At 34.5% G+C, this 23,396-nt stretch overlaps 1 protein-coding gene across 3 annotated transcripts in view; it reads left to right on the forward strand.

The window, feature by feature from the left end:
* Positions 1-23,396, forward strand: part of LOC142358625 (radial spoke head protein 9 homolog) — a 77,695-nt gene that overhangs the window by 18,704 nt on the left and 35,595 nt on the right. Inside the window, exons 4-5 of one of the 3 annotated variants that reach the window (XM_075410081.1) lie at positions 13,440-13,569; positions 19,203-19,435. The exons of the other annotated variants lie outside the window; for them this stretch is intronic. Coding sequence (XP_075266196.1) covers positions 13,440-13,569; positions 19,203-19,420 — 348 coding nt within the window. The 3' untranslated portion in view covers positions 19,421-19,435. Of the gene's footprint in view, positions 1-13,439; positions 13,570-19,202; positions 19,436-23,396 lie in introns of those variants that run through there. 3 annotated transcript variants of the gene reach the window in all.

Here is a 23,396-nt window from a genome sequence, read left to right on the forward strand (position 1 = left end):
TCGGCAATTTAGTAATGACGATTGTTTATTGGGACACTCAGCAAATTACTCAGTGTCTACTTCACATGATAGCCTTTGATAATCACTTCACATTATGATAGACAGTACTCAACATGATATGGTATGGCAAGTGCTATGGTCAAATTGCACTCAACAAATCTTTCATCAACTCTTTGAAAAAAGGGAACATTTGAAAGCCATTGGAAAGTAAATGTGAGAAGTCTGTATTGCCAGCGAAGTTTAAGAACCCACATAAGCCACTGTCAATGCCAGAGAAGAAAAATTCTTGGCAAGTTCGAAATTGAAACAGACGCCTCATGACTTCATATAAAAACAATCAGAACGCGATCAAGCCGGACAGAAGTTGTCAACAAAAACCGCCAGATCGAAATTCATTGTAGTGTTCTCCTAAGGGTAAGAACAACGTAATTAAATTGAGCGAAATGCAAAATGCTGAAACGTTAATGTTAACTCCTTTAAGAAGTCTTCCGATCGCTTAGTAACAACCGAACGGGCCGTTGATAACATACACAATCTTTTGAACAATCGAACCTCATGCCCTGTCAAATTTTGTACAAGTCTATGGGACAGGCGCCTTAAAGTCAATTTATGAAGAAAAATTTCTCCGGAAGAAACGTAGAGCAAGTCAGACAAAGTAGACAGTACCGGCGAGGAGAATGGCAACTGTCTTGAACCAAGGGGACTACGATCGTTAAAATAGTCAACAAGGATAAAGGACTGCCAGAGTTATTCGATTTACATTTCGTTGCAAGGGACCTGAAATGTCTAGCCAATTTTCATACCTCTCACTATGTGTAATTGGAGGAAACAAAACTTGTACAGGAGAAATTAGAGGATTTAGCGCAAAGTATACGGACGATTTTTGTTTTGTTCGCAATTGGGAAGCAACTTCCTTTACAAGGAAGATTTCCTCTTTGACGATCAGAAAGTAGTGACACCAGTTGGCAGTAATTGACCACCTCCAGCTGTTGCATCACCAACGGTATGAAAAATTACTCGAGGCGAATGATATCTGGATACACATTTAAAAAGGGAAATACAAGAAAAAGCCTAAAAGTAGAGAAGTTGTTGGTGGTGGTGAGAATTTAAAATCCATTGTCAATTTTTAAGAGTGAAGTGAAACAGAAAAATTCATGGAAATCAATCCCATAGTTCAATTAAATTTCTGGTGTACAGAGTATAACTATCTTGCAAAAAGTATGTACCAGTTAGTGTAGCTAAGCACACAGCGTGGCCAACGACCACGATGTGTGCTGATTTTAAATATCAGATCAAATTAATGCGTTTCTACAAAATTCTACATTAAAATATGGCGCAACATAAAAAAATATTGGTTGATCATGGGTTCAAATCAGTCTTTCAAACTGAAAAACTTTTGAGAGAGCGAGAGAGAGAGAGAGAGAGAGAGAGAGAGAGAGAGAGAGAGAGAGAGAGAGAGAGAGAGAAGAGAGAGAGAGAGAGAGAGAGAGAGAGATATATTGATTGCGAATTTCTGCCAGTTGATGACGGAATATAGTTAGAGAGATCCATGAGAATGATGAGATATAAAGTGATGGTGCATTCGAAAGAAGAACCTAAAGCATAAGTCGCAGCAAAAGTAGATTAGACAATTTGGTCAACGAGTTACGCCAACTGCAAAAGATTAAAAAGCTTTTTTGTGAAATTGACGAATAGCGGGGACGGCAGGAAAAATAGTTTTAACTGGGAAATCAAATGACGGTAGGTCACTGGAAGTGAAGCCTGGAAGCCTCAGTTCAAAAAATTAGCCTTGGACGTAGGCAATTATTTACAAAATTACAAAGTGAACTAAGAAGTTACACAAATATCCACTGGCAAATGCAACAGCTGCTCTCAAAATCGGTGCAACGAGGAAAGTTTTACACCGCCCAGTTTGTTTCAACGGTTTGATATCTGTCCGCCATATTCTTACCGTTGCATTACAAACAGTTTGAAATCATGTGCTGTTCTTAGTCTTTTTGATATCGAAGGGGACTGAATTGCTACAGATCATACAATACCTGTTCAAATTGATATGCGAAAGCAATCGAAGACCGAGATATATGTCTAAGACCCGTTTATGCAAAAACATATTTAAACTTAGACTTATATTGGGTTTTGCCTTTTGTACGCAAGATTTCCTGGGGTCCCCAACAATTGAATTGCAGCTCCAATAATTTGTAGATACAGGAAACAGTAACAAACAATTTACTGCTCAAGAATAACTTTCAATACAAGACACAATAACAATTTACTGTTGAAGAATATTTAAAACGCAAGACACAGCATCGCGTTATTGACTGCTAAAGTCAGTTTATTTTTTCTCAATACTTTGCTGAGTTATATGAAGAAAGCCGTTTACTAAGACTAATACTGATGAGTCTGTGTTGTTATTTTTATTTCCCCCTTTTTCTCAAAATCGCGTGACTCTGATTGCACTAGTAACTGCAACTAAAACTCGGACTAATGCGATGACAAATGAACAACTAATACAAAGTTGTTCAAGCGTTTTCCATATCTCAGTTTTTTTTTGCTGATGTATTTTCATACTCATGCTGTGAAGGCTCAGCTTCAACAATTACTAAATTGGGTCATACTTTTAAAACATCAGATATGAGGGTTTACAGATAATCAGGTTTACCACTAAGAAACACAAAAAAGTGATTGAGTGAAAAAAAGGCCTAGAGTGAATCAGCTAAGAGGTACGCGAAAATGCCCAAGGAAACATTAAGATGTGCACGCAAGCAAGAGAACAACAAAAATCTTCTCCTCAGTTGTGGAGGAGGCAATGTATAGAGTCAAGTCCTATCAGCAATACGAAGGAGCAGAAACAGCACTGAAAGAGCCAAAGGCACCAAAGCAATAACTGGCACCATTAGAACTTATCAAAATCGGGACGACAATATTGGATTTTTATGCAATGGTGATAGCGGCACCCATGCCAGATAAATGAGGCCTGAAATTTTATCCCAAAACGACTGTACATACAGCGTCAAAGAAGAATTGGTAGAATTTGCCACAGGACTTAGGGGCGTGACCTTAGCACAGGGTGAGAGCAATATTGATTGAAACCGAAAAATTTAGAGGCTTGCGTATGATGTCGCCTGATCGAGTAGAGATCGGCACAAGGAAGGAACTCCCACTCCACTAAAATTACCGCCGACTAGTGGAAAGCTCTGTAGAAACATGGTTGCTCTGGTCGGATTTATAAAACTTCGTAGAGATTAATAGGAGAGCATTGAAAAATGAATAATTTCTTGAAAAAACTTCAAAACTTATCTATACTGTTTAAACTTAAGCCGTGCTCACATGTAGTTTACTTCTATCTTTGCTGAAACTTAACTCTGATTTCTTCAATGTATCATTGGTCCTTATGGTAACACATTTGAGCATTAAACCTGGTTTTCTTACCAGTCTTCCTCACTCAGTAAAGCAATCAGAATAGGTTAAAGCTTTCAAAAAAACAGATAAGATTTATCCTAACTTGTTCTTGTGTTTTCAACTTGAGCCGCATTTTTGAACACTTTTCTTCGAACTCCCCTGTGGTGCCGACCTTGGGAAAACTCAATTTTTGATTCACACATGGTATTTCTGCGCCACGGTCAATTAGATTAATGCTGTCATATTGAACAAATACACTACAACTGGGCTGTGTGTAAAGGAAACACAAAGTCTGCAAAAACTTCCACAAGTAAGTGATAAGATTAATATCTATGAAATCACTTTGCTTCACCAATGTCATTTTCTGTTTTTCTTAAGTTAATCATGATCCATCGATAGTGATCGACGGGGTTTCAAAAGAAAGAGTTCTAGTTGTTCGTCAATGCATTGCTAAACTGCCATGAAATTGAGTGGGTACATTGATAACAAACGGTGTCAGGACAATTTACGCAGTTTCATTTAACCCAATTTCATTTTACCCAATTCCATTTTACATAACCTACCATTTTACGCAATGCCATTTTACTCAATGCCAACTTTATTTTACCCTATTGTTAAAATTACCAGAACGACTATTTAGCCGACTATATAATTAAATGTCCCGTGGAACTTGATATAAAACTATCACAACCGAACTTCGGATAATTGAAGGAAATGATCAAAGAGCATTGGGAAAGTTGGGTGTTGGGTGAACTGAACATAATCAGCATCAATTGGTTACGATTTAGTCAGAGTAGCGGACAACTAACGGCCCAGTTTGCATGAATGTGACGCTTTCACAGAATATTTTCACAAAATAAGAATCAACTGCGGAGATTAAAAGTACCGAGATTAGTTCCCTTTTTTAGGACAACAGGCATTAGTTGTTGAAAACGAGTAAATGGCATTTCTAATGAGAAAAACGTATTTTTGGCTTGGCTGATAGTGCATAAAATTGGCCGCATTCCAGGAAGTACCTCTTTTAACATTCAATTAGAGCCTCAAGTCCTGGCCGTAAACAGAAAGGATGAAAAACGAGCTTCTTTTAAGGTTCTGAAGCAACTCCTCCTCTGTCAAATGCAATTAAGTGAATTTAATTCTTTTTTGACAACCTTTTAGCTGTTCAATTTGGTAAATAAATTCATCAATCAATCGACATCATCTGCAGTAAAATAATCAGTCATCAGAAATACTCATCATTCCCTACATTTGTGATTACTGCGACATTTCTGATTGCTTTCACTGTCTGATCAAAATATTGTACCGCAGCCCCTCTCCCCCCGGGCCGAGGAATTTGGCCAAAATTATGTAAGATCAGCGGCAACTAGCGTTGACAAGTCGGAAAATTCACCGCATTTTTCTTACATAATTTTGCGTTGAATGCGTTGAATTAAAAGACAAAAATTCAACGCATTCAGCGCAAAATTATGTAAGAAATGGCGGTGAATTTTCCGACTTGTCAACGCTAGTTGCCGCTGATCTTACATATTTAGCGTTGAATTTAGCGTAGATCTTACATGTTTAGCGTTGAATTTAGCGTAGATCTTACATATTTTTGCGTTGAATTTAGCGTTGATCTTACAAAAAATCAACGCGTAGAACTCTGGGTATAGGACTCGAACCACTGAGCTCCTGTTTACTTGTCTCCTCTTCTACCATTGCGCCACCGTACTTTGTTTTCTTTAAGAGCAGAAATCCTTATAAAGCGTAGATCTTACATATTTTGCGTTGAATTTAGCGTAGATCTTACATATTTTGCGTTGATTTTAGCGTAGACCTTACATATTTTGCATTGAATTTAGCGTAGAACTTGCATATATTTCGTTGAATTTAGCCTAGATTTTACATATTTTTCGTTGAATTTAGCCGAGATCTTACATAATTTCAACGTATTCAACGCATTTATCATGTGAGAAGTACTGGGAAAAGTTTAAAAAATTTTTAAAGTTTTGAAAAAAATTTGAATTCCTAAAATGGTCTGAAATGGTTTTTGCACGGTAAGAGAGCAAATGGTTATTTTTTGCTGACTTCATTTTTCCCAATTGTGCAGTATAGGTGTCGAAACAGTAAAAAAAAATAATTTTTCGAAAAAAAACTTGAAAAGTTTGAAATCTTCAAATGGTCTGAATTGGATTTTGCACTATAAAAGAGCACTAAAAAAGATTTTTTCCGACTTCTTGTTACTCACCTGTGAAGCATAGGGGTCATAACAGTGAAAAAATTGACTTTTTGAAAAAACACTTGAAAAACTTTTGAAATCATAAAGTGGTCTGAAATGGAATTCAAAAAATTCAACCTTAAATTTGTAAGATCTATGCCAAAATTCTACGCAAAGTATGTAAGATTGGCGTTGAAAGCGTTGAATTTATGTAAGATCTACTCAAATTCAACGCTAAATATGTAAGATGTACGCTACAATTCAACGCTAAATTTGTAAGATCTACGCCAAAATTCAACGCAAAATTATGTAAGATTGGCGTTGAATGCGTTGAATTTATGTAAGATCTACGCTAAACTCAACGCTAAATATGTAATATCTACGCTAAAATTCAACGCTAAATATGTAAGATCTACGCCAAATTTTAATGCAAAATATGTAAGATTGGCGTTTAATGCGTTGAATTTATGTAAGATCTACGCTAAATTCAACGCTAAATATGTAAGATCTACGCTAAAATTCAACGCTAAATATGTAAGATCTACGCCAAAATTCAACTGAAAATGATGTAAGATTGGCGTTGAATGCGTTGAATTTATGTAAGATCTACGCTAAATTCAATGCTAAATATGTAAGATCTACGCTAAAATTCAACGCTAAATATGTAAGATCTACGCCAAATTTCAACGCAAAATATGTAAGATTGGCGTTGAATGCGTTGAATTTATGTAAGATCTACGCTAAATTCAACGCTAAATACGTAAGATCTACGCTAAAATTCAACGCTAAATATGTAAGATCTACGCCAAAATTCAACGCAAAATTATGGAAGATTGGCGTTGAATGCGTTGAATTTATGTAAGATCTACGCTCAAGCGTAGATCTTACATAAATTCAACGCATTCAACGCCGATCTTACATAATTTTGCGTTTTTTCGCCCGGCCCGGGCCTCGTTTTTCACAGTCTTCATTCTTCTGCACTCAAAGATGTGGTATTACTGAGCTTACTAAATCGCAAAACCCTCTTTTTTTGTTTTAAACTACTGCTACTGTTCGAGAGTATTCGATTTCATTAGTAGAGTAATAGTCAAAAACGATGAAATCTATAAGAGTTCATGGAATATTTGATCTGAATATTGAAGAAATCAGCTTATGGTTCTTACAATTTCGAGATGAATGACCAGAATTAGGAAAGAACATTCGGAAAACGGTTGCTTATTTAAGCCAAATTCCACTTTAATCACTTAGTCGTTAAATCCTATGAAAAGATTATTGATTAGTTTTTACTTTAAGTTTTCAACGATGCAAGCAAAATTATAGTCAATGACAAGGTGATTGTTCAACTTTTTACAAAACAACTTTTTTGATGCGAACTCACGTTCTGTAATTCCACTCATATAACTCAAATTAAAATATTTTGGGCATCATGAATTAAGTTTCAGGTTTCATAAAAGTTTCAAAGTGAATTATCTTCATTTTATCAAAAAAGTCTTTAGTAAGATTTTATAGGACTTCGTATGCCCAAACAGGGTATTGCAGCATTCGGCCGCAATTGCTCAAAGTGTTCTGACAAATCTTACAGTACAAAAATGTGCATGAGAAGACATGTAAACTAAAATGCAAAAAGTAAATTCAGCTGTAAAATAATCGCACTTTCACAAAGTGTCATATCATCAAGTATCGGGATTTATTAATTTGATAATGAAACTATTGAATCAACTGCAGCTGCTGCTGCACGCTTTTGTTCTGATAGACAAAACAATGTTGTTAAACTTCTGTTTGTGTGTTACCCGGGTCGAGATTTTTGGGTAAATTTTTGTAAGAAATGCGGTGATTGCGGTGAATGCGGTGAAAATAAATATTTCACCGCATTTCTTACAAAAATTCACCGCATTTCTTACAAATATTCACCGCATCGACTTTTGAGGCAAAATAATGTAAGAAATGCGGTGAAAGCGGTGAATGCGGTGAAAAAAATAATTCACCACATTTCACCGCATTTCTTACAAATTTTCACCACAAAATTCATCGCATTTCTTACAAAAACTCACCGCATATGATTTCCGAAGTTTACTCAATCTATTTTAAATTCACAAGAAATTTTTAAGCTGCAAGTCAGAGTTGGCGCTGTGGACTAAACAGTTGAAGGCATGCAGGAGGGCAGAGGTTCGAACCCGTGTTGGGACGATCCATTTTGTAAGAATACTGAGAACACGATGAAAAAAAATAATTCAACGCAATTCAACGCATTCACCGCAAAAAGATGTAAGAAATACGCTGTGAAAATCATTTACCGCATTTCTTACGAAAATTCACCGCTAAACCTCGACCCGGGTTTTGAGATGAGCTGTAAAATCTGTAAGTTGATTCACTCTAGAAAATGCGCAGTAACAAATAAATAACTGTTTAAAAATGGCGCCTCAATAAACACAGCTGTCACCTCAAAAACGCGAAGTTTTAATTTATTTTTGGTAAGTTTTCGATGCTGATTTATCCTCTAAATAAGGTTATTTGCATGATGTAATCCCGTTTTTGATGGGCTTCAGAGAAAGATGCCGAGGATTTTGATCATATTACAATAAGAACACTTTTACAAAAGAATTGCATTATTGAGAACATGACCTTTTCATTTGCTTATCTCTTCTCTACAATCAACAAGGTCTTTTTAAAAGTATATCACGATAAGTTGTCTAGATTCGAAATACATTTATAGATACTGGAACTCTTATTCAAAAAAAAAGAAAAAAAGGACTTATCAGATGACAGACTTCAAGAATTATATAGTTAACTTGCAAAATCATATCAGACAATTTTATCTTGAAATACATTTCAATAGTAGAAATATTGAACTGTACTCAGTTTCGTTAATAACAATTGGAAAAATTGACTGTGACCTACTTATAAGGTTTTTTGTTTAGTTTACGAAGTTTGTTCCTAAGATAGACAGTATGAGAGTACAAAAATTCATTTTTCTCATGCTGTTCCTTCCCGGGTTGAGGTTTTTGGGTAAATTTTTGTAAAAAAATGTGATGAATGTGGTGAAATTTTGTAAGAAATATCGTGATTGCGGCGAATGCGGTGAAAATAAATATTCCACCACATTTCACAGCATTTCTTAAAAAAATTGACCGCATCAATTTTGTGGCAAATTAGTGTAAGAAGTACGCTGAAAGCGTTGAATGCGGTGACAAAATTCACCACATTTCACCGCATTTCATACAAAAATTCACCGCAAAATTCATCGCATTTCGTACAAAAATTCAACGCATATGACTTCCGAAGTTTACTCAGTCTAATTTAAATTCACAAGAAGTTTTTAAGCTGCAAGTCAGAGTTGGCGCTGTGGACTAAGCAGTTGAAGGCATGCAGGAGGGAAGAGGTTCGAACTCGTGTGGGGACGATTCTTTTTTTAAGAATACAGAACTCGGTGGAAATAAATAATTCACCGCAATTATTAATAATAATAATAATAATTTGTTCATTTTCGGTTATCGAGCAACACAAAAGATGTTTGTTTATTGTGTACAAAAAATATGTACAATGAAGTTCAACAGAAAAAGAGCACACCATTAGATCATCAGTTGATCCGTTTTCAGGTGCCTCACAATGTCAGAATATCAAAGAACTGTTGATTACGAACCAAAACAAAGCTACTACAGTAATTGAACTATAAATCATGATTAGTTAAATAAAAAAAATAAACTGATAATTGAGTGCAGGGGCTTACAATTAGACATACTTAAGAGAAATAACTTGAAAAGTTTTGATTGTCAATTATGTAATTTCTTTTAAAAATATGGCAAAAAATTTTTTGTTCGCTGATTTGTCATTTTTAAAACAGTATTTACAAAGGAAGGTTCACAAAAACCAACAAATTCAACCTTTTTCCGAACCTTAAACCTCAATTGGTTTGTCACATTTTTTCGTTCACCGCAATCCAGACTCAACGTTGTTTTTCTTCTTTTATTTACTCTGCTTAATTCGTTATCATTCATGAAGGATTTGACGTGACTAACTACACATTCGTCTCTTAGCATTTTTATCAACAGTTTAAATACTCCGTACAAGTGTAGTTCTCTTGCTAAGAACAGACTAAATTTTTTCCTTAGATCGCTCACTGAGTTAAACGTTCTTCTATTGAAAATTATCCTTATCAGATTTTTTAATTTTGAGTCTATCAATGAAGTATCTGACAAAACAGAGTTTCCATAAATCAGTATACCATATTGCACTACCGGTTGAACATAACTTTTTAATATTTGAATCATTTTACTTTGCCTAAGAAATTTTCTCAGTCTACAGAACAGTCCACTGAATTTTATTAGTTTTTGTTTAACCACTTCAATATGATTTTTGAAAGACAATTTATTATCAATTGTTATTCCAAGGTAACGTATTGAATCAACGTTTTCAATTCTTTTTTTATCGATGTTTATATATTCTTTTTTGCAGCAAATTTTACTTTTCCCTAAAAACATTGATTTTGTTTTCTCAGTATTGATTGATAATTTATCTTTAGTTAAACACTGATTACATTCTTTTTTAGTTGAGTTTTGGGTTTCATCACAATATCTTCGGTTCTAGCTGAAGTTTCAACCACTGTGTCGTCTGCAAAAAGTATGATATTAGATGCAAGATTAGCTAAATTGTCAACAACTTGCATTTTGCTCAAATCACTCACATATATTATGAAAAGCAGAGGACCGAGAACCGAACCCAGGGGAACTCCAACATCAACAACAGCAGTACTTGAAACAATTTCTGCAATTTGAACAAACTGAGAGCGGTTAGTTAGGTATGATTTAAGTATATTGAAGACATGACCTCTGAAACCAATATTATAACATTTGCCTAATAGTATTGCATGGTCTATCGTATCAAAATCTTTTTTGAGATCCAGGAATATGCAAACAGAAATAACAGATTTATCAGATAATTAGAGTCGCAGGAGTTCTTCTTTTGGCCCTGAAACCAGACTGAGAGCTTGAGAGCTGACCAAATTTCACTAAAAAGAAATAATTCATCTCTGAAGCAATTTCTCGAAAATTTTTGCCATCGTTGGTAATAAGGAAATAGGCCTAAAATTTGATGGTATACTCTTATCTTCAGATTTGTGAAGTGGGAAAATTTTTGCAATTTTAAGACAATCAGGGAACACGCCAAGATTGAAACATTCATTGATCCATTTCGATAGAAATGGGTTCAGAACATTAGAAAATTTCTTGATGCAGTAGTAAATGAGATCAAAACAGTCCTCACTGTACTTATTCGGAGCATTATTTATGATTTCAAAAACTTCCTTGTCTGTAATATCTGTGAGAAACATAGACTGCTCTATTTTATCGATTGTTTTTAGAATTGATTTGCTGGTAAATGTGCATTCGTTTTCCTCCCGATTGATGAAAAAAAATCGCATAAATGGTTGACTTCTTCTCGAGATGGTATTTTTTCTCGATTTTCATTTTTTTTTTGCCTGTTATGTCACCATAAATTTTGAGAAAGTTTCGGCTTGTGTTTGCTGCACCCTTTTCAATTTGGTTTTGATAAAAAAATCTTCATTCTGCTTTTTATCAAAGCTTTTGCCTTGCTGCACTGTTGTTTGTATTCGTTATTGGCCGATATTGATTGACAATGGAGTGCTTTCACCACATTCACCGCAAAAAGACGTAAGAAATACGCGGTGAACATTTTTTTTGCCGCCTTTCACCGAATTTCTTACGAAAATTAATCGCCAAACCTCGACCCGGGTATCAGAAAAATTCCTTGAGATTTTTTAACTTCCCATTTTTTTTTCACTGTTAGGCTCAAGCATTATAAGGATATAGCTTCATTCAGGATTTAACTGAAAATGTATTTCAAGATAAAATTGTCTGATATGATTTTGCAAGTCAACTATATAATTCTTGAAGTCATCTGATAAGTCCTTCTTATCTTTTTTTTGAATAAGAGTTCCAGTATCTAAAAATGTATTTCGAATCTATACAACTTATCGTGATATACTTTTAAAAATACCTTGTTGATTGTAGAGAAGAGATAAGCAAATGAAAAGGTCATGTTCTCAATAATGCAATTCTTTTGTAAAAGTGTTCTTATTGTAATATGATCAAAATCTTCGGCATCTTTCTCTCAAGCCCATCAAAAACGGGATTACATCATGCAAATAACCTAATTTAGAGGATAAATCGACATCGAAAAACTACCAAAAATAAATTAAAACTTCGCGTTTTTCAGGTGACAGCTGTGCTTATTGAGGCGCAATTTTTAAACAGTTATTTATTTGTTACTGCGCATTTTCTAGAGTGAATCAACTTACTGATTTTACAGCTCATCTGAAAACCCGGGTGGAGGTTTGGCGGTGAATTTTCGTAAGAAATGCGGTAATGCGGTGAAAAAAAAAATGATTTTCACAGCGTATTTCTTACATCTTTTTGCGGTGAATGCGGTGAATCGCGGTGAATTATTTTTTTTCATCGTGATCTCAGTATTCTTACAAAAAGGATCGTCCCAACACGGGTTCGAACCTCTGCCCTCCTGCATGCCTTCAACTGCTTAGTCCACAGCGCCAACTCTGACTTGCAGCTTAAAAATTACTTGTGAGTTTAAATTAGATTGAGTAAACTTCGGAAATCATATGCGGTGAATTTTTGTAAGAAATGCGATGAATTTTGCGGTGAATTTTTGTAAGAAATGCGTTGAAATGTGGTGAATTTTTTTTCACCGCATTCAAGGCTTTCAGCTTACTTCTTACATTAATTTGCCGCAAAATTGATGCGGTGAATTTTTGTAAGAAATGCGGTGAATTTCGCGGTGAATTTTTGTAAGAAATGCTGTGAAATGTGGCGAAATATTTATTTTCACCGCATTTGCCGCAATCACCGTATTTCTTACAAAATTTCATCGCATTCATCACTTTTTTTACAAAAATTTACCCAAAAACTTTGACGCGGGAAGGAGCTGGTTGAGAAAAATGAGTTTTTGTACTCTCATACTGTCTATCTTAGGAACAAACTTCGTACACTAAACAAAAGACCTTATAAGTAGGTCACAGTAAATTTTTCCAATTGGTATTAACGAAACTGAGTACAGCTCAATAGAGAAAATTTCTAAGTTTGAAGTTAAACAACTGTATTATAGTTCTGTGAAATTTACTTTGACTGTGTTCTTTATAACAGAAAGCAGAAAATTTTTTATAATCAAAGTCGTCATAGTGCTACAATTCATGGAGCCATAAAAACCGATAAAGAGACGTTTCCTTTTCTTCAAGATTAGACGGTGACATAGTCACTCCATAGGAACCTTCCAGGGTGAATAAAACTGAGAACGAAACAACTTCGGGGATTGCTATAAAAAAAACAAACTTGATCTCACGATTTATATAACCAAGACATGCCGTACAACTTTTTTCATTGAACAGTACAACAATTACAATAACTATAATTGGAAAATTATCGTTGCGTTCACTGTTCTAAGATTCACTTTCAGTGTCGTTGCTGCATCATCTTTTGCTGACTACAATGAAGACCTCGATCAGGTGTATGAGTTGGGGATACTAATTCGTTCACTAATCGGTGGCAGACAGCAAATTTGATTTTGAATCTTTTTGTGGAAAGTGAGCGCTTTCCTAGATAAAAAAGGTCGAAATACCAGATACGAATTCTTTTTTAGCATTTTTGGTTTTGAATGCTAGAAACTTTCCGCTCCTTCGATGGCTTCGGCTTTCTCGTTAACAGAAGAAAGAAAGTTTTGATAGGTTTGGTCTTTATTGTCGATGCCAACATTTTTGCTGTTCCTTAAAACTATGCAAACTTTCATCTCGCCTATGGTTCTGGAAATGTGATTTCAGCACCAGATCAAAGAGGAGGAGAGACTGGCATGTGTAATCCAGATGATAGACTGTGAGGCTGCAGTCGTGCCCAGGGGAGCATTCAAACTTACCCCAGAGGGACATGTGCTCTACAACAACAACTACAAAGGTACTCCTCCTCACCCTCTACATTTAAGTCATTCGGTGGCCATAATGAAACTTATTTCTCGGGGGGGGGGGGGATTCAGTTTTTGCCATGGAATGTAAAATTCTGAGAAATTTGAGTAATAATTTTTAAGAGATCCCGCCGCTCTCGCTAATTTATCCACAAAAAGTATCTCATATTCCTGTAATTCCATTTTTGCATTTTTAATCAAATAAGTTTTAAGACGTTAACAATTTCAAGTTACTGACCTCTTGTGGTTTCAATTTTGATCATATACCGTAAAGGCCAGTTATTTGGTAACACATTTTTAGTCATATGATCTCTATAATATATCCTCTATCATATGTGAGAAACATAATACAGGAAATTTAATGTATCTAAGTTATCACTGGCGTCATTGCAGATTTGAATAGATCTTGGTTTATCTTCAACTCATCATTTGCTTACATTTCTTAAAAGAGAATTGTGCACAGAATTGTTCTGCTTGTGTACAAGATATGCATGGAAAGGTATGCCAAAGGTCTCTATACGATGCCAAGTTACTCTCTCTTGCGCTAAAACACGTCAAGTCATTATTTTTTTTAGCGCAGAAGGAAAATTCCTTCTATTTTGAGCCGTCTTATCTCGTTTTATTGTTGCTTCTGACATAAAGTACAGTTGATACAACTGAGAACTCTACTACTTAGGGGAGTATTAGATCATACTCGCATGAGTAGTTTTGAAAGGACTCTGTTCTCTACAGAAATTTAATTCGACTGAAAAGTGACGTCAAACTACTGAGTGTTGAAAACAAACGAGTCACTTAGCGAAACTAATGAAGGAGTGAACTATTTATTTTCGGCTATAATGTTAATATGACTGCTATTGTAACAAATTGCATTAAAATTAGTCTAGAAGACATATCACCAGAGCAAAACTAATTTTGTTCAAATTGTTCAGCATTTTAATGCCCATTTCACGAAGAATACTATTTCTTTTGCTCCACCATCCTGAGGTCCTCATAATTGGCGAAGAGTCAATAGGTCCAGGCCGAAATAAACGCTCAAGGGGGGCGTCGTGCGTTCAAACTTACACGTTTTGGAAACACGAGTGAACGCACGAAAGTCTGGACATATGCAAACTTGAACTCATGCAAGTTTGAACACATTTTGAGAGTCGGGAAATAGTGAAACCTGATAGCAAAATTTTTTTTGCGAATTGATACAAAAATTATCGAGCTCATGGCTAATTCAGCACTCTAGATACTACAGTGCTCACGCAGAGTAAAAGCTTTTTACAATGAAAATCTAAACTCACCTGAGTTCAAACGTTGCAAAACGTTGAGCACACAAAAATTGTCATCAAACAATTTTCTTTGCTGAAGTTGCAACAAAATTACGCTTTAATAATTGCAGTGGCGCTTTAAGAGTGGTTCCCCTACAACCAATATGTTTATCAACCAGGTATCATTACTTAAATATGTACTAACTTCTAAGGCCCTACATAAAATCTGGACAAACTTACTTGTGAACGCTCAAGAGTTTTGAACTCACGAACGTTTGGTAATAGAGGTATTTTGTCTGGGACGGTGTGGACGTGCCCATGTTCCTTCTGCGGCAGCCTGAATCTACGGAAATGGGTACATCAGCCTGCAGCAGAAATTTTAGAAAGAGACGTTTATAACCGTAAATGAAATTTTTTTGATGTAAAAAGACGCATAAAGGGGACTATGAGAGAATATTCATTCAACAAAATTGTCCAAAATCCCAAACTACTTGGATCACAGTTTAATTTTGAAAAAATAGAGGTCAAATAAAAATCAGAGCAAAATTGGCTGGAATTAATATGGTAGTTCGATAAGCAATTCTTGTTTTATTATGCACATGCTAGAAATAAAGAAATTAGACGAACTTCAGGGCTATAATTGGTACATAGCCTTAAAGGCTGCTGGCAAAAACATTACGTCTACGTCGAAAGCCTTTCGTTTGACAAAAGGAATTATGTTTTAACAAGATTAATTCACCAACATATATAAACAAATGTTTTTTATATGCTATCTAAAAATGTCGTTCACATTCTGTTTTTTAATGATCCAATGATCTGACTGAAATATTGCGCATTTAATTGTCTCCATTAGTGGTTGATCCAAGAGTGGCCAAATCGCCAAAGTTGATATACCAAACAATATATAAGAACAAATTTTGAAAAGGAAATGTATTTGGTTGAATTTGATAACACAAAGCAGCAGTGAAGCAGCTTCGATTGTTGTTAGCAGCATAATACAAATTTTAATGACGTACCAGTTTCATGCCAATCTTTTAGTGGGAACACATTTTTACAATTTATTAAAACGTGATTCACTGGCAATATGGATATGTGGTTTTGTATTGAATTTGTTTGCATGAACAAAATAGTAAAGGGTGCTGAAGAGAAGGTTGGCAATTCCAAGTTCGTGCTCCATGCGGTTTCTAATACCAAAAAAAAAATGTTGTGACGTCAGTGCTTTTGACTGACTAAACTTAAAGCATATGGAAACGTCGGATTAAAGGAGGAGTCTGAATTAATCAAACTCACTTTTCGCAAAACTTTGGAGCATCAACTAATAATGATTGGGCTTGGCCTTCCCTCCAGAGAAGAGTACCCAATACAATCTTGTAGCTACACCTCTCATTTCCCTCTAAGTGCAGTAGCAACAACAGAAGTGAGAGAAGCACCTGAACCTGAGAGAAGCCAAGACGATCGTGAGGCTTAGCAGACGGGCTTGCTCTCGAAAACGTGTTCGAAGCACGCAATAGGAAATCATAAAAGACATTGTTAATATATATTCTGCGACTTCACTTTGCAGGATATAGTCAAATTTCAAAAAAAAACTTCCAATGCGGAAAAACAGGCTAGATTGAATGTTTTGAGATCAAAAAAGAACGGACACATAACGTTTGATTTATATGACAATGCATATCAGAAACAATTTTGAGAAAAACCTCTGCCTATAAGAAACATTTTCCTGGCTTTTTCTCAGCACTTCCTCATCCTGTCATTATCTTTTCCGCGATAGTGATCTCGTGAAATTTGATTGCTGTGATATCGTTTTTATCAACTCGCCTCTATCTCGTTGTAACTTCTGATGTCGTGAAACTATCAATTCGGGGATTAGTCTCATAATTAGTGACCTGTTCCGCACCCTCCACATCCAACAGAAGAGGTCGTTTTGTTTGGAGAACGTGTTCTAGAAATGTGAGAAAACCGCTCATGAGTCTTAGTAAATAAAATACTAACTTTATTATAAACGCTAAATATTTTAAATCAACCTTGAAATTATGTCCTCCGTATGTTCGGTATCGGTCTCGGAATATTAAGTTTTGTCGATAAATTTGTTTCATATGCAACAGACGTTGTTATATGTCTGGTTTAATCAACTGCTAACTTTGATCATTTATTGATTTAAGCAAGGGGATATTATACGATTGTGTCTAAAGCAGCTCAGCGTAATTGTTCAGTTTCAACTTGTAGTAACATGGCTGTATTTATTCGTCAAAAAATACCTTTAGTTTTTTTTAAAAACTGACACTGATAAAAAATTCTGGAGGCTATAATTTTTTTTCGGAAATGCAAATGTGACAAAAATGTTTGGAGTTTCAGCAAAATTTAATACACCAGATAGCTTGAGTTCATTCACGTTTTTCAAAAATTTAATACTAAAAATTAATTTTTCTAAAAATATTCTAGGTTCAAAAACTAACCCAGACCTGACCGCAGACAAAATCAATCATTTCAGCAAAAAATTTTACATTAGCTAGAGTTGAGTTGAGTCTCTGTTTTCAAAAACATTTTATACTATATATTAATTTCTCTTGAAATCTTTTAGGTTGCAACACCAATTAGTAGAAAGTTTTTCAGAGAAACAATTAAGTCCGTCAGCTTTGAAGAAGACGCCGATCCAAGACACAAGGACACCACTCAAGAGATTCTAACAAGATCGTTTCTCAATTTGTTGTTACTTTTGTTTCACTTTGTTTTTTTAAAATTTCTTATGAGAAAAACTAACCTCAGCTTTTCTACTGCTAATTCTTCTTAATTCACAAATGTTCCAAAAAAATCAAAACAAGCTTTTAAAAATTTACACACACACACACACACACACACACACACACACACACACACACCTTATATATATATATATATATATATATATATATATATATATATATATATATATATAGTTTATTTTCTAAAATTAATGTTGTTTAGAATTTTGAAAAAGTTTTTGTTTTGCTTTTTAACTTTAAAAACAAGTGTTCTTTATTTTTTGGTTTCTGACCGATCTTTTTTAGCAACGTGCTTTTTGTTGAAAATTGTAATTGATTAACGTAAAAACTAAAGAATTGCTAACGTTTTCTAAGCACTTTTTTGTTTAGCTGATTGCTTTTCTTTTTTACAAAAAAGCATTAAAATTTGCTTATATCCTCAAAACAATTTAAACTTTTGTAAAATTGAGGCAAAGAAACTATTGATTTTCAACGATCCTAAGTTTTAATATTCTTTGTTTCCAATTTTTCCGATGCACACAACTTAAATGCCGATGGTTTTTCAAAAAATGAAATTTAAAAAGATGACTGATTAACAAACAAAACCAGTTTTCATGCTTTCACAAAGAGTTATCAAACCTTTGACGACCGTTACATAAGTTGTTATCCAATTTTAATCTGCCGTTAAAAACATCATGTTTGTACGTTGGGTAAAACGGCTGAACTTACTGTAACAAGCGTCCCACATTGCGAAAAAACATTTTTTTTCGCCGGATTTAAAGAGCATGCGGGCAGCAGCAATACTTCCTGCTCAAAACAGTTCTGATGGCTATTAACGCTGTTTTTTTTTCTGGTGAGGGGTATCATATTTATCAATGGTTTATGTTTCAATCTTGTTTTGTTTTGAACTCTTTTCAAGCAGCTTTAGCAAACTGTTACCAACTTTTGTCCCAAACGTTCCATTTACTGCTTGATAATTTATTAACGCGATTCCAGATAACTACGAGCTTATTTTCCTCAAAAAGAAAAACTCAAATTTCACTTTCATTAAATGGAATATCAAATTTAATTAAGATACGTACTTAAAACAACCCCTCGAACCACGCAAAAGGTCCAGCAACGCTGGACAGTCCTTTCGGGATGTTACATTACTTGCAGATAGCCAAGCCAATCGAACTTGAAATTATTCTAAACTCTTCTAAATTATTTACAAAACCATTTGTATCTTTGTCGAATTGTATATTTTGTTACGATAGGAAGTCCCTGTTACGTGTTTAACTGCTATCCTGAACAGACACTAACACGATCGAAAAAGCGATGAAAACTCGAGTCTGCAACAAAATTTTTTTTCGATTGAAAGAGTGAAGGGATCTCTTGCTTTGGCACATAAAATTGAAAACTAGGGTCAATTGGAACAAAGAATTTCAATTCAATTTTTCAATTAAAATTCCGTTAAACAAATGGAATTCGGGGTGGGATGTTTCATTTTTTGTAGAGAAGAGCATTATTTACATTCACTGAAACTATTCCCATTCATTCATTTTACAATGACTCTTTGATCATATTTAAGCACTTGTTTCTGTTCCATGGTAAACATGAATATTTATAGAATGATAATCGGGATCATTTTAGGACAGGATGTGACTGATGCCTCTAAATTGGGATCTTATTTCCACTTCTTCCCCCCGGAGAACCTTCACGAGAAGACTCTGCTGGCCAAGGCGAGCCATGACAAAGCTATCGATTTCCTTCCTCCCATCGAAGAAGACATCCCTAGGGGTAAGAGAGGACAACTCAGAACACGTACTTATTTACCATATCTCAAAAAGTATTCACGTACACTGTTTTAGGTATCAGAGTTTTTTTAAAATCTTTCCATGTGGTTTGAAAATATTTACTGGGTGAGTTTTCGTAAATTTTGTACAAAACCTCTTATTAGCGGCACTTATCAGGTTATTCGTCGCCTGAGTAAAATTTCATTCGTAAAACTCATCAGTTGTTATCCAATAAAAATTCAAATTAATCACAAAGTTTTAATTGCATTAAAGATATTTTTCATTGCTGGATTGTAATATTGTAATTGTTTTTGGCCACGAATGCGCACCCTAATCCAGAAATTGTTCATTTCAAATTATAAAATATGTCATGGGTACGCTCGGTTTTAGTTAGACAAAAAGGACGAAAACTCATGCCTTTTTTCTACGGTATCCTGGGTATGATCGGCTTCAAACGTATGAAATCGTCGGTATGTTCAGTTCTGAGCGTAGGAAATCATCAGTACCGTTGGCTTCAAAGCTAGGTAAAAAAGTGTGTCGATATGTTCGGTTTCAAAATAAAAAATTACAAAAAAAAATTGTATTTTTTCCTAAACTTTTATCAAAAGCAAGAAATATTGAATTGATTTTATTCATTGTAAACTATATCTAGAGTAAATTGAAAATGAAACTGAACGAATTTTTTATATCGTTCATCTCGACTTCTCAGCGAGCAGGAAAAAAATCATGATGAATTTGGAAGAGTTTTCTCAGAGTTTCAACGGATGTACCTGGAGTAGGTCGCTATTTTGACATTTGACTACATTACAAAGAAAAAAACGGATTTTTTGCACCGAACAATTGGCGAACTCCAACGCTTAAATCTACAAAACCACATTTAAATTTCTACGTTAAAAACAAAACAAAGATTCCCCCATACTCTAGAAACCAAACATACTGAAGCTTTTAACGCTGGAAAGCCCAACACGGAATTTTCTTCTTGAAAAGACACAAAGAGCTCAACGTACTGTAACAGCCCTCCCACTTTGCTAAAACAATGTGAGCATACTGAAGCTTTTTGCGCTTGAAAAACTGACATACTGAATATTTTTACTTATAAAACTGATATATAGCGACAATTGATATTTTTACTAGATATAGCGACAATTGATATAGCGACAATCGTTTTTTTTACTGCAAATCATGGTTGTTTCCTGTTGAGTTTTTTTTTGGATTAGGGATACTCTGTAACTTCGGGATTATCAGTTATCTTTCCTCAGAGATGGTCATACACACCATAAATACGCTAGAATTATGAAGGTGATAAATCAGAGTTGGATTAAGGAGAGTTTAACAAAAGTTTAAAAAACCACCAAAAATTCCTACTTTATACTGACAATTATCTTTTTTGCTGATGTCAAATTAATGGATTTGCAAATAAAATGAGTATAGAGACCCAATTTTTTAACTAAAACTCTTATTTTCTAAGATTTTGAAAATCTCATAACAGCACTCGTCGCGTAATTTTTTTTAGTCAACATTAAGTGATAAGAATGGAACCCTCAAGATATACAATTTGCCTCTCATAATTGTCGGAAGACCAATTGTCATTAAAACAAAGAAACACCTGCGTTTCAATCATGCTCAAAAATCATCATTTCGTCTTCTAGTCAATCTCCCCCAAACATATCTTGCATGATTAATGAGATATTGCAATATAGTACGTTTTCTTGCTATAGTGTCAGAAAATTTAGCTTGATGACCGTCTATTTTAAATTAGAATTTAGTTTGGTCTTCTTAGGTAGTTAAATTCAGCATAAAAAAAATCATTTTATTAGTTTTAATATTTTTGATTAGTTCCCAAATTGAGTAAATGAGTTTTCTTGATTAATAATCATCATTACAGCCCGTTACCGGGGTTGAATCGGCCTATAACCGTTAATCCAATGTATTTCGCATTTCCCCTAGACATGAACAAGAGAGCTTGTGTATGTCTATGCGTGGCACAAAAGTTCTAACAGTAGGATTTTTGTTGGACATGGCCATTACGACGCAGAGGTATACCCAAATCGTCACGGGCAGATATGCCCGATGCGTGTATCTCGTGTTCGTTTTTACTATGTTAATACAATGAAAGTGGAACAATATTGCGGAGAATAGCTACTTTAGCAGAAACTGGCAAAATGGAAGGGCAATTAGAATCCAGTGTTCGCAAAAGTGTCCTAATCCTAGCCGCGAAATACAAGTACAAACTTTTTTAACCTATTTTTTTGCACGGCTTGTATCACGCATCTGCTCCATTTATGTATCGATTTTTCGCACGCAATGTAGCTCGATTTTGCATACAATCCGCAATTAAGCCTAACTTAATTACTACTTATTTAATTAAGCCTAACTTATTACTACTAAAAGTAATTTACTACTACTTTATTACTACTTATAGTTTTTTATTACTACTTATTACTACTTATTAGTACTACTTTATTACTACTTATAGTTTTTTATTACTACTTATTACTACTTATTAGTACTATTTATAACTACTTATTAAAATTGGCCAGTCTCACATTGATATACCAAGCCTTTGATCTGCGAGGGATTTTTCGGAATAAATTTAGTTTTTGTGGTTGCATGTATTTAAAGCACTTTAAAGCTTTGAAAGCTTCAATTAAATCTTTATTAAAGTGCTTATTGCATGCTCAAATGCGCGCGAATAATAGATACCTATATTGAGCGGAAACGTGCTACAAGATTTGTTACCTACTTTTCGCACCGAATGTTCTTTTATTTCGCAAAATTGGCTGAACTCCTTTTGCGAAAAGTAAGATACAAAGGATGTCTCCCAATTTCGTTCATTGTATGTATCTAATTTTCAAGCCAATTTTACTAAGGTGGAAAATTTGGGGTATACCTCTGCGTCGTAATGGCTATTAACGTGATAGTAGAGTTTCGGCTGGTTAATCTCACCGACTATTAATTCAGAGTCAGTATCATTCTGTTTGAATCATCAGAAGAAATCACGATACAATTTTCGAGATCTAATGCTCTAAGCAAAAGCTGTGTAAGCCATTTCATTAGCTGAGTGCAAACATGACCTGCGAAAAATGATTTAGTTATATGGAACAAATAAAAAAAACTACAAAAATTGGAAAAAAGTTAGCAATAATTACTTAATGTATGTAAAGTTTTAGGGGTTAATATTCAAAATATACATAACTGTTGAACAAAACATTAAGACCCATGCGGAAGCTTTGGAAAATTTTCATTAGACCCGACATTTATTAAAGATGGACAAATGACAAAAATTACAAAAAATTGAAAAAAAGGGGGGAATAGATGTCAAAATTTTTAAATTTCAATCGATCAATACATATACATCACAAATCAGACATTGAAAATGTACTTAAAAAGCACTACTATGAGCTGACCGAGGCTCAAATTAAGAGTTTATAAGAAAAAACTGAGAACTGAGAAAAACTTGAAAAATTCACACTTGTGAAATCAAAAATTTCACAAAGTAAACGTTTCACGTTGAATCCAAGCGTCCAATTAGGCACTTTTGCTAAAATTGGCAATTAAATGACAACTACAGAGAGCCTCTAAATCAATATAATGCTTCCTGGTTTTTAGCTGTTTATCCCATTATGGAAGCACCGAGTTATGAAATCAATATCCTAACGCATTTTACCAACATATTATACAAAACAGCCCAAAGAATTGGGAATCAAACTAGAGGTAAATTTGTACAACAGCTTTTGCCCGTTGCTCTTCCAAAAAACCTACACAATACATAATAAGGTTAATAAAGGAATGAAATCGACAAAAATTTGAAAACTGTGATTTAAAAAAGCGCTGAATATGAAAAAAACTTTTTGAACATATATTGCAGGTTGAGCAAAGAACTACCGAAATAGGCAAAAAGGACTCAAAATTGGTCCCTAGTTTTTACAATCTATTGAACAAAAAAACGTAATGAGTATTTAAAGAAAAAGATCGCCTAACTCAACAGAAATACTAATTGCTATCACGAAAACTCATCACAGAATATTAAAAAAAAAAATAAATTTTAAAG

The sequence above is a fragment of the Convolutriloba macropyga genome, chromosome 2, assembly GCF_964194025.1.
Source record: "Convolutriloba macropyga chromosome 2, txConMacr16.3, whole genome shotgun sequence".
NCBI lineage: Eukaryota > Metazoa > Xenacoelomorpha > Acoela > Convolutidae > Convolutriloba > Convolutriloba macropyga.